This window comes from Parasteatoda tepidariorum, chromosome 7 (genome assembly GCF_982258835.1).
Source record: "Parasteatoda tepidariorum strain Cologne lab strain chromosome 7, Ptep-v5.0, whole genome shotgun sequence".
Lineage (NCBI taxonomy): Eukaryota > Metazoa > Arthropoda > Arachnida > Araneae > Theridiidae > Parasteatoda > Parasteatoda tepidariorum.
Genome location: NC_141761.1, coordinates 37,063,417 through 37,078,565, shown reverse-complemented (window position 1 = coordinate 37,078,565; position 15,149 = coordinate 37,063,417). Strand labels below are relative to the sequence as shown.

The following is a 15,149-nucleotide window of genomic DNA, read 5'->3' as shown; positions in this document are numbered from 1 at the left end:
TGATTACCGAACTTTTTACCATTATAATGAATAAAATTAATTGATTACAGATCCTTGCCTAGTTATTTTTTCCTTAAAATTAATAAAATTATGAAGAATACAGGACAATCACTAAACTTTTATGGTTTTCTTATTAAGAAAAACGAACCAGATAAGAGAAAACTTACACAAGGAAATACTTTCAACTTTATCAAAAACTTATCAGATATCATATTTTCCAATTTTAAATGTAGTATAAAAAAAATGCCTATGCAATGTATGAAAAATTCAATCATTTTACAAAGAGCGAGTCTATGGCAGTTTCACAATGACAGATTTTCTGCCTTGCAAGCAACGTGTATTTGATATAGAATACTCGAATAATTTGTAACTAAATGGTTTTACATCGCGAATGTCTTACATTTAGATACATTGTGTGCTAGAAATCTATTTCTAATTTCATGTTCTGTCTTTCTCTCACCTACCAGATTAAAAGCAATGAAGAACCAAAGCTGTGATTCAGGCAACTCAGAGACGGTGTGTGAAGAGCCGACAAGAATATTCTTTGAGACGCCAGAGGATATGCTGAATCCATTGGCCATTAATCCATCTTTTGTACCTATTGTCCTCACCCACAGCATAATCTTCTTCATAGGCATTGTTGGGAATACTGTTGTAATCGTGACTTGGGCAGGCTCCAAACCAGCGAGGTGAAAAGGATTTGAATACGAAACTTTATATATTCATTTTCATTCAATATGTTCAGGAAACCAACATTATTAATATAAATATGCTTAGTATGAATTCATAATAATGCTAATTTCATCAAGTTAATTCTTAATCTGCCCCTAAATATTTTTCCCAGAATTTTTACTTCAAATATTTTTACGTAATCTTTTACAATAAATTAGATATTCATGTATTCATACAAAGGAGAGGGTTACTATGCCCCCTTCAACTTCAAAAAAAATATTCTTAATTTAGAGTAGAATTATTTAAATTTTGGAAATTGTATTATTGGTTAGATTTGAATTGTTCGAAATATCATCCAACGCTTTTTCTAAGAATTACAAACTTACTGAGATATCAGTCATAAAGATATCGATAGTCACAATACCTTAAAAACAAATTCTTTACAATTCGATTTGGAAAAAAAATCTTTTTCGCAATAAAATTTCATCTGTGGATATGAAAGATACTAAATCATTTTATCTCTCTTGGTTGTGTTATATTAATATTAAATATTAAAAAATTATTTAAAAAAATATATCAAATAACATATTTCTGGATTTAATCGTAAAATCGATAAATGGTTATTCCGTCTCTCCAATCAAAAAATTGAACTATAAATTTATATGAATAGTTTATATTTCGGTAACTTCTCTGTTAAATTTAATAAAAAAATTTATTCGTTTAATATTCTTTAATGGAGGTATATTTCATATGGTAAACATACTGAAATTTTTTATTGATCGTATAATATATGATCAATGAAATATTTTATAAATCATACTTTAAGTTACGTGATTGGAAATTACACTTAAATTGAAGTACTGCATACTAAATCATAATTTATTTTAAATGGAATTATCAATAGTTTTTATTTCAAAAATACGAAAATGGAATTGAAAAATATTTCTCACTCTTCATACTCTTCACAAGGTACAAGTTCTTTTCTTATTGTTTACAAAGAAAAAAAAATAATATTTCGTAGTTGTATTAAACCTTAAGACATATTTTAGAAGTCTTTGTCAAAAAAAATTAAATAGAAACTTGGTAGTTGCTAATAAGTATTTAATTAACCACCTTCGTCGACCAAGGTCACCTTTCAAAACTGCCTTGTACAACATACAAAATTCAATAGAAACCCTGCTGAAAGCTCATCACATATATATATTTAATTATTCTACTTCTTCAACACCACTCTGTACTTTGACTTCAATTTAAACTACAAGCAGTTTTAAGAGATGTCCGTGATATTATCAAAGTTCTTCATGATAAGACTTTTATTGATAATTTGAATTCAGTCCGAATGTCATAAAATTAACAAACCTACGCAAGTATGGACATTTTTAGTTTGGACATTTCAGCATAGTAGGCAGCAGAAATATTAAAATTATTTCGAACTCTGTCGTGAAAACTATTCGATGCTCCATAACGTGGTACTACTTCCCCACGCCTCTCTCGTGCCATTACTTAAGTATGGCATAATAAATATTCATGCTATTGCTTGAAAAAGGCAAGCTCCCTCATCAATAATTGGTATGACTGAATGTGGCACCATAAGTTGCGGTATCATAAATTTTTACAATCAATAGTCCTTTTAGAACGGATCAAGAATAAATTTAAATAGTTACTTCGTCTTTATTTCGTCATTATAAAGTTTTTATATCTATAGAAATTTTTCTAAATTAACACTTAACGTATAACTAACTATTCAAAACCACTTAAATTATTACTTAAGCCAGTCTAACATAATTAAAATAAATACTTAACGTATTACTAATCTTTTAATAAGGCATAAATTATTGCTTAAGGCCACCTAGAGAAATGAAATAGCTGTAGTGTTGCCAATGCATAGAGTTTATGGTGGCTTATAAGTGAAAATATATCCGCAAATTATAAACAAAGTGATAATTTTATCCTTTATTTAAGAATTAGCTGTTATCAAATGATTTAGTTTTGAATATTTTGCTCTAAATTATTCATTAAATTTCAATAATGTTTTTATTTCTATTTCACTTTATTAATTTAAAGCGACTAATGTGTGTATTACTTCATGCTTAGCAAAAATTTAAAATACATGCATTGACAATAATGGCGGTGGTAATATCACACAGTGTGTGTACATTTGGTACTTACGTATTAACGCAACCAGGCCAAAATTCGCATAAATCGCCAAATTTGGCGTAAGTAGAAAAAATTGAAATCAATTTTTTTTTATAAAACAAAGTATTTTATAAACAAAATTATAAGCATATATTTTAATAACCTTTTAGATTACATATTATTTCGACATCACATAGTGCATTATTTCTCATAACAAATACAGTTTTTTATATTATTTTGTTTTAAAATATAAAATAGCAATTAAACCCTTCCAGTTTCGAATTCGAATAAGTTGCAGAATTATTTTTTCGGAGGAAATCTTTTGGCTATTGCTTTTAGCACTGATTGAAAACCGTCTTCGCCATTAACAAGCTTGAGCTTGTCGCCATACGATAGGTACTCTGTCCGCCATTCGTCTGGAGGGGTGGCGGGGACTATGGTAACGAGGTATGATTATTTCAAGTAGGGGTGCGGGGTCCCTCTTTAAGACTGGTTTCGGTGGGAGAAAAGGAGACTTCTTTGTTCGATCTACTGTATTAGCCCTAGAGTTAAGAGAAATGAGCATTCGCGCCTGAAACATCGTTTAGAGCGTGTGATTCCTTTTTTTTAATCTTTTCTCTTTTTCAAAAGCTTCTGTTTTAGAAAAAAAATTTTCAAAAATTTATATGTATGTATGGAATATGTATGGAAATTGTATAAAATTGTTTAAAGCAGCTCAATGTTTTATTAATAAATAACTCATCTATAAATTTATCATACATAGTAAATTGGTTATTAAGAAAAAAAAAAATTTGCTAATAAAAACTGTTTTTAATAAATAGTGAAAAAAAACTGTACAGGTTACAATAAAATATGAATAAGAAAACGTAATTTAAGCAAAAAAAACTTCAGATAATTTCAGATGGTTTGATGGGTGCTGATAAAAATCATCGTTGATAGTTTTAGATTTCATCCTAGTTGCGGTCACTTGCTTTCAGTTTCAAAAATAAATAAATAAATAAATAAATAAATAAAATATTTAAAAATTAATAATCAAAACAAAGATATTTAATATTTCTCCGGCACAGATAACCCGAACTATTTTTATTTTATTTATTTCTATTTATATTTTAAAATCAGAGTTATTAAGTTTAAGCTCTTCACTTTTTCCAGAAAATTCAAGTAATAAAAGAAATTAACTGCTTTAAAAAATGTGCAAGTTTAGAAATTAAACCATCTAACAATCAATGAACATTCATAATAAATATCGTAAAATTAAAAAGTAATATTAAAAAAACCTGTACTACCCTTAATGTCAGAATTTGTTCACATTTTTTCCTTTGTATTAAAAAAATAACAACTGATTGAATCGAGAGAACTATTTTAAGTAAGAAAGAAATATTCATGCGAATCTTAAAAAAGTTCTTGAATCAGATTAAATAAGTCTCCCACTGGTGGCTGAGTCAGCCAATCTGGTATACTCCCCATACAAGCTATCATCGAAGGCGAAAGAAAAGGAGACCTCTTCATCGAAGTCACCCTCCCTAAAATGCTCTCTTCTTGTTTCCATAGCACCAGACTGCCGCAGACTTTGTGGCGGACAGAGTACCTATCGTAGACAAACAGTAACCAGTAAGCAAAATAATTTGTTTACGAAAAACCACGTATAACACGTAGGGTTTCCGTAAGTAGGGTCGCTAAATTTGGCGATTTACGCGAATTTTAGCTTGGTTGCGTTAATACGTAAGTACCGTACATTTTATTTTTCAAAAGACTCAATTCAGTTTGGCATCTGGCAAATTTCCATTTTTCATGGTTTCGCTTCCAAATTTTCGTCAACAGAGTTTGGGCAAATTTGCATTTCGTTGACGTTTATCAATGTTTACGAATCAATTTTTTGAAATGCTTGAACAAATGTAAATTTTAAAGGGTCTTATCTAAAACATAGTATTTTTTCATTTACTAAGAAATTTTAATGATATTCTAAAGGTGTCTATATATAATACCAAATTGTAATTTTCCTTTTTTAAAAAAATCTCACATTCCCCTGGTTTTTGATTGACAAAAATTTAATTTTTAGATCTCCCACATGCACGTTTTTAGTGAGCCTTGCAGTTGCTGATCTTATTTTGTTAGTTTTTTACGTCCCACTGGAACTGGTGGGTTACTTTGTAATAACGTGGGATGCTGGAGGGACCATTTGCAAACTTAGTTCATATATCGAGATGTTGTCCGGTATGGCATCTGTACTGAACCTTACAGCTGTTAGCATTGAAAGGTGAGCTTTTTCTTCCTTTTATTTCTGTAGAATTAATAAAACTAGACTGAGTAAAAAAGATGTCAAAACTGCCGGAATATGGTAAAATGTACCATGTTTGTGGCTTTATGAGAACACCAAAACGTTCGGTATCTTTTACCAAAGCGTTTTGGTAATGATTTGGTAAAATTAACAATGCACCTTAGTTTAATAATAGGTGTTAAAGTTTGGTAAATGTAGTAAAGTTTGAAAATTTCCTCATGATACCTTAGAGCAGTGCATAAAAGCCATTTATTTAATTAAATTAACTTTTCAGTTTTGTATTTTTTACTAAATGTGTTATAATAGGAACTATAATTTTGAAAACCATAATTTCTGATAAACTGTTCTAATATGAACGCAAAATTTACTTAAATGTACATTACGGTCCAGACATTAAGGTCCAGCATAGATTCACATCAAGGGGGTAGTGGCAAAACCGGGTAGTACCCGGACTTACCGCGATAGTTGGGGAGTAGAGGTTATAGAAACGTGACAGAACAGTGACAGACAGAATTATTTCTCGAAATCATTATTCTTTGTTAGGGTATGAATCTTTAGTAAACGCATAATAAGCTAGGTTAAAAATAATTTTAGTAACTGCAACGATTAAGAAATAAGGATAGCATAATAACGAGAGAACTATAAAGAGTTGAAATAGTACAAACAGACTTATCTACACAGACGTCGCGATTAATCAACAAAACTCCAATTTGGTTGGTCCATCTTCTTGACTACTAAAATGTATTTCAAAGTTTGTCCGTTAGAAAACAGAACTAATTTCAATACAATTAAGGTATCCATCAGTCTCGCCTCAATACCCGGTCTTATTCTACTCTCCTTTACATAGTCCAAAATCTGGATTTAAAAATTTAACACCAGTATTATTTCCAAAGAAAGTCACCACATTTTCTGATGTTTTGGAAAATAGTATTCACCAGAAAAATATTTAAATAATTTCGTTTTATATGTAGGAAAATAAAATGTAAAAATACAGAGTGATTTTGAAAATTTCCTAGCTGTGTAATTTAACAATACTATAATTCGAAATTTGACAGTACATATTTTTCTTAGGTTTTTAGTTATAGCCTACCCAATAATGGCAAGAAGGTTTTGTACAGTCAGCACATGTCGTAGAGGTCTCTGCATCGTATGGGGATTAGCTATAGCTTTAGCTCTTCCAGTTTGCTTCACGAAAGTACGTAGAAACTTTATATATTAATTATTCCAAATGTAGATACTAGGTGATAATACAGTGCAGCAATTGCTCATTAGAAAAACAACTAGGATACACCATAAATATTTCGAATAGTTTAGCAACCCATGGCCGAAAATGCCGTGATACTAGAGGCGCGTCCCTGCAATAGATAAATTTCTCGTGCTCTTGTTTAAACTTATAATTAATTGAACTTCAAATTATTTAGCTCTGTATATTTCATGTTTCTTAATGATTATTTTCGAAAATTGCATTCAAAAAGGTTCAGACGCAGCTGTTATATTTGCTGTTGTAATTGATGAATTTGATACTAACTTGCAGAGCTCTCCATTTTGGTCACTAAGTAAATAAATTATTACAAAGCTCGTATTTCTATTTTGATGCAAATGGGCCTATTTGGAATCGCTTTCTGACAGTAACTGTTAGAAAACGTAAGTTCAACATAAAATTAAGTTAATTTAAGTTAAAATACTGAATCAAAAGTGCATAAAAAAAGGTTCGTATTAATATAAACGTTACGTCAAGGTAAATATGCTGTGTCAAGTGAATAATCAATAAGAATTTAACACATTAACGTGGCATAAATAATTGTAAATAATATTTTAATGGCTGTAAAACTTTCCAATTCACATGCTTAATGATAATTTCAAACAAAAACAACTAGACAATGTTAGTTACTTTCTTACTTTGGATGCAGATGCCTGCTCTTCGTGCTCGATGTTCATTAGTTGTACAAATTGTTGTACTTTGTGCTGGTACTACAATTGTGCTACAATTTGTTGTACTTTGTGTTAGACGAGTTCAGTTCGCTTTGGTTCTTTTTACGCTTTTATATTTTAAATACACTTAGCCTTAAAGAAACTCACCAGTATGTAATATGAAGTAAAAGTTAACTTAAAAGAACATCAGTTTTAGGTATACCGGGAAAATGCGAAATGGGACTTAACCTTAAAAAAATATCTGTCCAGAGTAAATAGGGCAATGACACTCACTTCCCTTTATTAGTCTGATCATTAAAAATAATCATCAGTGATTTTTAATAATAGTCGTATAACAATCTATTATATTTAATTCTCTTACGTGGCTCCCAAATTTTGGCTGTATTTCTTTTCCGCCGGTGGCAACGTTTGCTTTGTTTTGCTTACGTTTTGAAAACACCAAATTATTCTGCCTTTTAATGATGTGTTTCTGATCTAATATATATAATTCTCTTACGTGGCTCCCAAATTTTGGCTGAAGTACTTTGTACAACTAAATAAGATTCTTTTCACATCACTTAAATATTTACTTCATTTTCTTCATTTATAGAGAAAACAGTCGGCAAAGAATTCTGTTAGGTTAAAAAACATATCTCTAAAAAAAATAACGAATTCTAAAAGAAATAAAAATAAACAACTTAAAAAATAAAAATGCTGTTGCTAGTCATAGAATTTTTTGAAAGTTAACTTAGCAACATAAATCAAAATGACATAGAAGCGCAACTAGATCAAAATTATGATACCTGAGCGCTTGACGTAACAAATCCTTCAATTCTATAAGTGTTGTATCGCCGAATGCCTAAATTAACAATTGTGTTTTTAAAGAATATCTATAAAAAGTTTTAAATAAACAACCCACTTCTACAACTGCTTCTTGAAGAACTTGGCTCATTGATTAAAAATATTGTTTCAATTTTACAGTACTAACTTTACTTCTACTTTCATTATTGCTATGACCCTCTTTCATTACATTTTCAACTTCATGCTAAATTTGAGGACTAAATACTGACACTGACATTTAGAAATGGCTGAATACTGACATTTAGAAATGTGTACATAAAAAAAATAATATTTAGTGGTTAAGAGTTGCCTCAGAAAAATTTGAATTGTTGACATTGAATTTAACAATGGAAACAATCGTTTTTGTGAAAAATTGAATTGTATTGTTGACATCAAAACTAAAATTATTGTGTTTCAACTTAACAGAACTACCTTAATTTATACTTTAGAATTGCCTCGGAGAAATTTGAATTGTTAGCAACGACTAGAACAAAAAGTTTTATTTTAACTGATAAGTACTATATAATAATTTAAATTTTTTCTATGACTATACTCATTTTCTTACTCTTTTTCTTTGTTTTTTATACATTTTATATTTTTGCGATAAAATAAAAAACTTATAGCTGTTCTGCTTCTGAACACGGATGAAAACACAAAATAATGGGCGTCATCAACTATCAAAAATATATACATTTATTTTACAAATTCCATATTATTAGGGTGGCGCCCTTCAGAGAATTAAAAATACGAAATTGTCTTCATCAAAGCCGATGCTTCACATCCGGCGTTCAGTGGCAGACTACTATTTCATATTGTTTTACAACACATGGCTTTAGCCCTCTGGTGGGAAAGACTTTAAAACAAAACTTACAAAAGTTACTTTTCTCAGCAACTGAAATTTAGAATAGTGTGATTATGCAAAATATGTGAACTGTTTGCAATTTAAAATTCATATTGAAATGTACAGGTTTAGAATTTTCTACAGTGAAAAGTTTTCGGAACTTCAGTATTCAAAAAAGTATACGAAAACTAGACGTTAAGAACGTATCCAATGAGCGAGCAAAGCGAGCATCGGATTGTGAAGCAATCCGAAATAAACTGCGAAAGCAGTTCCGGGGGTTGGCGATCGCTAGCGAGCAGGGGGCGAAGCCTCCTAGTATTCTAATATTTTCATAAATCTTTGTAACGATGATATAAGAAATCAAGATATTTTAAATTATCATTTATCAATAGATAATTATAAACCAGCGATTACGCGGAAACGTAAAGCTCCTGTATGAAAGCGAATCAGTCGATTAGCCAACAGAGGTGTTATCCAAAAGATATACCCCATCCATTTTGTCGCCACGTACCCGAAAATGTGTGAACTTATCGCAAACACCCCTATTTAATTGAGGTTTTTACAATTCACCTTTGTTGGCTGCTTGCCAGTTTTCCGCAGGTTTTCTTGGGCTATTAGTATAATGGCATATAAAATTGCAAATTGAACTTAAAGCTATAATTTTGAAAGAATTAAAACATTCGTGACAATCCGTACTTCACGTAGTCCTTCTCTTAACTCTACAACGACAGATTTATTATCAGAGCACATAGACATATAAAAAGTACGTTAAAGTTGAAGTTTCAAAGAATGCTGAATTATTAATTACACTGATGATTTTTCATTTGCAATTATTAATGTATACATACATATATATATATATATATATATATATATATATATATATATATATATATATATATATATATATATATATATATATATATATATATATATATATATATATATATATATATATATATATATATATATATATATATATATATATTCTATATAATCTATAGTCTTTCAGGAATTCTTTGATTCTCATTCGTTCATTAGGGTTCTGTACCATCCGCAGGGTGATCATTCTAATTGAGAACAGAAAACATAATTCCTCTTCAAATAAATAAAATTAATAGTCAAAGTTCATAAGACAATATTGTTTTGGTATAAATAATGATGCTTCATAATGCTGATCCAGTGACTTATTTGGTTACGTAGAAAAACCTTATTCATAAAAAGGTTAATTTTATAACCTTAAAACAACAGAAATTACAGTAATATTTTTCAGAAATAGTTAGTTTATAACTATTGGTTAATTTATAGTTTTAGAAATAGATAATTTTTTAAAGTTTTCTTAAAGCTGTAACAAGAGTTAAGGTAAGCTTAGTTTCTTGTTATAATACATTGTAATTTTACAATAAAATATCTTAAAGTATTTATTTTCATTATTTTTTTGTTGCTACATTATAACTATAAAAAAAATTGTGAATTTTCTTTCTTTTAGTAAAGTTTTTCATATTTTAAGTGAATCTTTACACGTAAATAAGCAACTTAAACACAGTAAAATAAAAAGCATGTTTCTGAATTTATATGTTAGAAAGCTCGAAAGAAAACTCTATTTTTGAGGATATGTGTAGCACATTTTTGAAACTTTATTTTAATGTGTGTATTTTTTAATGCTCGAATTTTTGTGCCCTTGATAATTTTTTTTTAAATAAAACGTGCTCCCAAATTTTCTTCAACACATTGTCAATAGGATTATTATTATTATTATTTTAGGATAAATGCTGTTTTTCATTTTGGATTAAACTGTAAACATAGTAAAAATTGAAACATTTTATAAGTACATAATGTTTATTTCATTGTTTATTGTGCTTTTTTACTGTTTATTGCAAATAATTTACTACATACAATGTTCAAACTCTTTAGTTGATTTTTCCACATCAATTTTATTGCATTTTCTTCCCATAGCTCTCATAAATTTAATAACTTATGAACCAATTTAGAGAGATTTAAGATGCTTAATTCTTCCCGAATCTCCGAATATATCCATCTTTATTATTTCTTCAAAGATTTATTTTCTTCTCTAAATAACAAAGATTCCGAAAGGTGGTTAATAAGATCTTTGGTTTATCATTGTCAAGAAGAAAATGTCCTCAAAGTTTATTAGCTCGTGATAAAACTAATTAAAGTACTTGTATCTATGCGGCAACAGTTTGAAGAATGTTCTTCCATCTAAGTTCCATAATATTTCACAATCACGTCGTACCCTTTCCTTATAATATGTTTCCCATTTTTTTCTGATAAATAATTAAATTTGCGATTTCTGTTTTAAAAAATAATTACAAGAAACCAGCAATTTAATAATTCAACAGAAGTTTTCTAATGAGTTTCCATTTAAAAAATCTCTCGAAATCTCGGGTGAAAATTAATCGCGAAACCCGTTTAATGCTTCACTTTATTTCTAAATAAAAATAAAGGATTTTTAAATTGATTTTTTAAAGTCTTTATATCTGAAGCAGCGAAATGTAATATATGTCTGCTGAGAAAGAAGATTAATCTTAATATCATTCGATCTAATTACGCTCAAAATTAGAAAAAAAAAAGTATTAAGTGATGCTAATGGCCGTATAAGAAAAGTTTGGAAATTGGCGATACTATCAGAACATTAAGAGAAAAAGAGAGATTTAAAGTTCAATCATCTTAATGTTAATTTTACTTATTATCGGATTTTTACATAATTACATGCCTCAAATATGCTAATTAACTAGTGCAAGCTATAACTTAAGCTAATGAATCAGACTCAAAACTAGATTATATTTCTATATTTAAAAAAAGATTTAGAAGCAAAATCAATTCTTCAGTAAAAAAAAAGGAAGCTCATTTTTGAAAACTCTTAAAAGCAAATTGTATTTCTAAATTAATAACTGAGTAAAGAAAGTGGTCGAAATTTAAATCCACTATACTTTATTTAATTTTACTTTTTTTGTGTCTTTAAATATAAGTGCACCAATTTAAATGTTTTTGCGAAGCTTTATAAAAATAATTTCTATAATGATATTTTCATTAAGAAAAACTATAAACTATTATTTGAGATATATTTTAGTAGTGATTAAAAGATTTTGAAATGCGAGGTGTAACAATTTGTGAATCCTTTCCATTCAAAGAGACAAAAAAGCAATTTGAATAATACATAAGAAATAAATATATTAAAAAAAAAGTATTTTATATTTTTTGTGAAACACATAAAAATCAATAGTACTCAACTTTGTCTAATAAAATTACATAGTTAAGGTTGTGTACAAATTATTAAACTACAAAATTTTTTACCTGTTATTGAATATCAGATTATTAAATTAGTTTTTGAAATATGCTTTAAATTAAAAAACGTAAATTTAACAGTAAGGAGTTAATCTTTTGGCCACTCTCTTGACTAAACTATTCGAACCATATATATCAGATTGCAGTAAGGCACCTTAATTTTGAAAGCTTGTGGGGAAAAAAAATTCTAAAAAAATAGTTTTTCATGTCAGATTTCGTACTTTAAATTATCGGTCGCACAAATTAAATACTAAGTGTAAGGCAAGTCTCTTGTTGTTGTTGACGAATGCCATTAAGGCAGAAGGGGTGCAATTGCTCTTGTTTTCCAGTAGCGCCATCTATGACCAAGAATTCGACTTCTGCCACGTCTCTCATACGTCACATCCGTTTATAGGGTGGACCCATTCAAACATCCATTCACTCATCCACAAATCGTAATTTTGAACTGAATCAGAGAACGATCTATCTTCAATTCAGTACCCCCAGAGGTACTGATTTGCTATGGGGACATGGGGAACTTTGAGACTCGACAGATTTAAGGTGCATCAGTCACCATTTACTACAGGGGGAGTCTTCAGCCGGCGGGGTTCGAGTTCACGAACTCTCGGACATGGGCCCAGCGCCCTATCGACCAGGCTATCCCGGCCCAAGGCAAGTATCTTGAACCATTATTATGGGACTGGGGAACTTAGCCACCCTCTTGCTTTGCTCACTAAACCCACGGTTGTAGCTTTCATTTTTGTTTGTCAAAATCAAATCTGTTTGTTGATAATCTGTTTGTTGCTCACTAAACCCACGGTTGTTGCTATCATTTTTGTTTGTCAAAATCAAATCTGTTTGTTGATAATCAACAGATTGTTTATAATTTAAGAAAATCTACTGGAAGATCCTGAGAGGTTTTCTTGTATTAATTCAGGTTTCGTTTCCCAAATTCAGTTCCTGATATTAGTGGGGTGTCATTTAAACCTATCATTTCCCTTGGTTATAATCGCAACTTTATCTACAACTTTATTTTTTAAATTCTCAATTAACATTTGGTTGCTATAAAAAAACTCATTAAATGTTTTCAACCATGAAGATTATTTAGTAATAGTGTATCAAGTTAACTCCTGATAATGTTTTAGTTACAATTTATTATTCATTGTTGTTGCTGAATTTGCTTAGTGGATACAGTTTTAAACTAAATTTATAATAAAAGTAAAAATAATTTATTCACTCTTTTATAATTTAAAACCTCTAACAAGTTTAAATAAAAAAAAATTTACCATGAAAATATTGAGCAATATTAGATTAGTATTTTATTTTATGGAATGCGACTTGGGGATACATTAGCTTGTCTTTTCTTCAATTTAGTATTCGAAAAAGTAATAAGAGATTCCAAATATGAAATCAGGGGAAATATTTTAACTAATCTGTACAACTATTGGGCTTTTGCTGATGACATAGACATTATTGCTAGAACACCTAAGAACCGCTAAGACAGGCTTTTATTTCTTTAGAGAAAGCGGCTCTCAAGATGGGCCTGAGAATAAACGAAAGCAAAACTAAATATTTGCCCCATACAAAAACAAGCTTCAATAACACCCATTTAGAAATTGAAGAATATAAATTTGAAGTAGTTGACAATTTCGTTTACTTGGGTTCTGCAATCGACAACAGGAACAATATGACAATGGAAATAGAAAGAAGAATTTCTACAGCCAATAAATGTTTTAATGGAATTCGAAAGTACCCAGCTGTAAGGAAATAAATTTCTTTATTAGGTGGGCTTAGTTTTTGCAATAAAATTCTGGTTGTTTAATTGTATTTGGTGAAAGCAGTTAATGAACGGGTTTTCTCGCAATTAACAGTTGGAATAACCTCTTATTTACGGTTATTTGACAGTTTTGTTTGAATACAGTAAATTAACGATAAAAAATGTTATTTAATCATTTTTTTCCGAGAAATTTCTGACAGAGTGTATTTTTAACAAATTTTTAAAAGAATAAAAAAAGATACATACTGCGTTTTTAAAAAGTTGTATTGTAATTTTAAAAATTCTAAAGCAGTTATCAAGGTTATGTTTTCAATAATATATTGCTTGTTTTTTCTTTATTTAATCTATATGACAATGACAAAGAAATTTAAAAATTTTTACTCACATTTTTAAATTTGTGTGTTGTTTATATTAGTTTTATGTACAAAAAATTAAAAATGGGAAGCAATCATTCAAGGAAAATAAAATTTTAAAAAAACATTTATAAAATAGAAATTTCCAAAAATATAGAATTGTCAAAGGAAAACTTAGTAATTGAAATAATTTAGTTGAATCACTTTTATTAAGCTTTAAAAAAAGGTGTTAATTGGAACAATAAAGTAACTATTCACAACAGATATACAAATTTATACTAATTACTTAATTTAGGAAAACAATATTCAGCTGTAAAAGGCTTTGTAATTGATTCCATTAAGAATGAAAGTGGCAGTTGTCAAATTTCAATAATATAATTCCTGCTGAAGAAAGAAATTCTGAGTTCCAACTGAAAAAAAGTTTAATTTGAATACTAAATAACTGAGAATTGCAGAACTTTTCAAAAAGTTAAAATCTGGAACAGAAAGCAAGATTCTCCACCGAAAAAATATTTTTATTGAAAATTTTCTGTCATCATTCCAGACAAAAAAAAAAGTATTTGTATTAGAAAAAGAAAGAATGTCAAACAATTGAACATTCGAAAGCATTCTTTTTTTTCTACCACAGGCATCTGATGAAGAGAAATATTGAAGGATATTTTATTTTTTGGGAGCAATGTATATTGACTTTCTCACATAAAACTTGTTTTAGCAAAAACAAATAAAGACTTTTTAATATAACTTTACTGAAAATTAATTACTTCTGAGAAGTGCATAGCTTGTTTCGGTCACTTGACATGTTGTAATTTTTTTTCGGTAATATCTGTTTATCTACGAATACATATTATTTGCAGTGATTTAAGTCAATTTGTTTCTGAAGTTGCACATATTACCTTTGCCTAATTATAACACTTTCAAGACCTTTAACGAAAAGAGAATGCCCCAAAAAAATGGTAACTTTTGAAGTGGAAATGGTTGTCAGCCGATTTCGAATATTTTTTTTTTCCTAATTTATGAACCCTTACTTGAATTAAAAATATTTTATTTAAAGAAATC

The 15,149-nt window shown here is 29.0% G+C and overlaps 1 protein-coding gene across 1 annotated transcript in view; it reads left to right on the top strand.

Moving 5' to 3' along the window:
• LOC122269766 (galanin receptor type 1-like) overlaps nucleotides 1-15,149 on the top strand; it is a 122,206-nt gene that overhangs the window by 73,719 nt on the left and 33,338 nt on the right. The window contains exons 2-4 of the mRNA XM_071183577.2: nucleotides 468-689; nucleotides 4,868-5,065; nucleotides 6,158-6,281. Coding sequence (XP_071039678.2) covers nucleotides 478-689; nucleotides 4,868-5,065; nucleotides 6,158-6,281 — 534 coding nt within the window. The 5' untranslated portion in view covers nucleotides 468-477. The remainder of the gene's footprint in view (nucleotides 1-467; nucleotides 690-4,867; nucleotides 5,066-6,157; nucleotides 6,282-15,149) is intronic.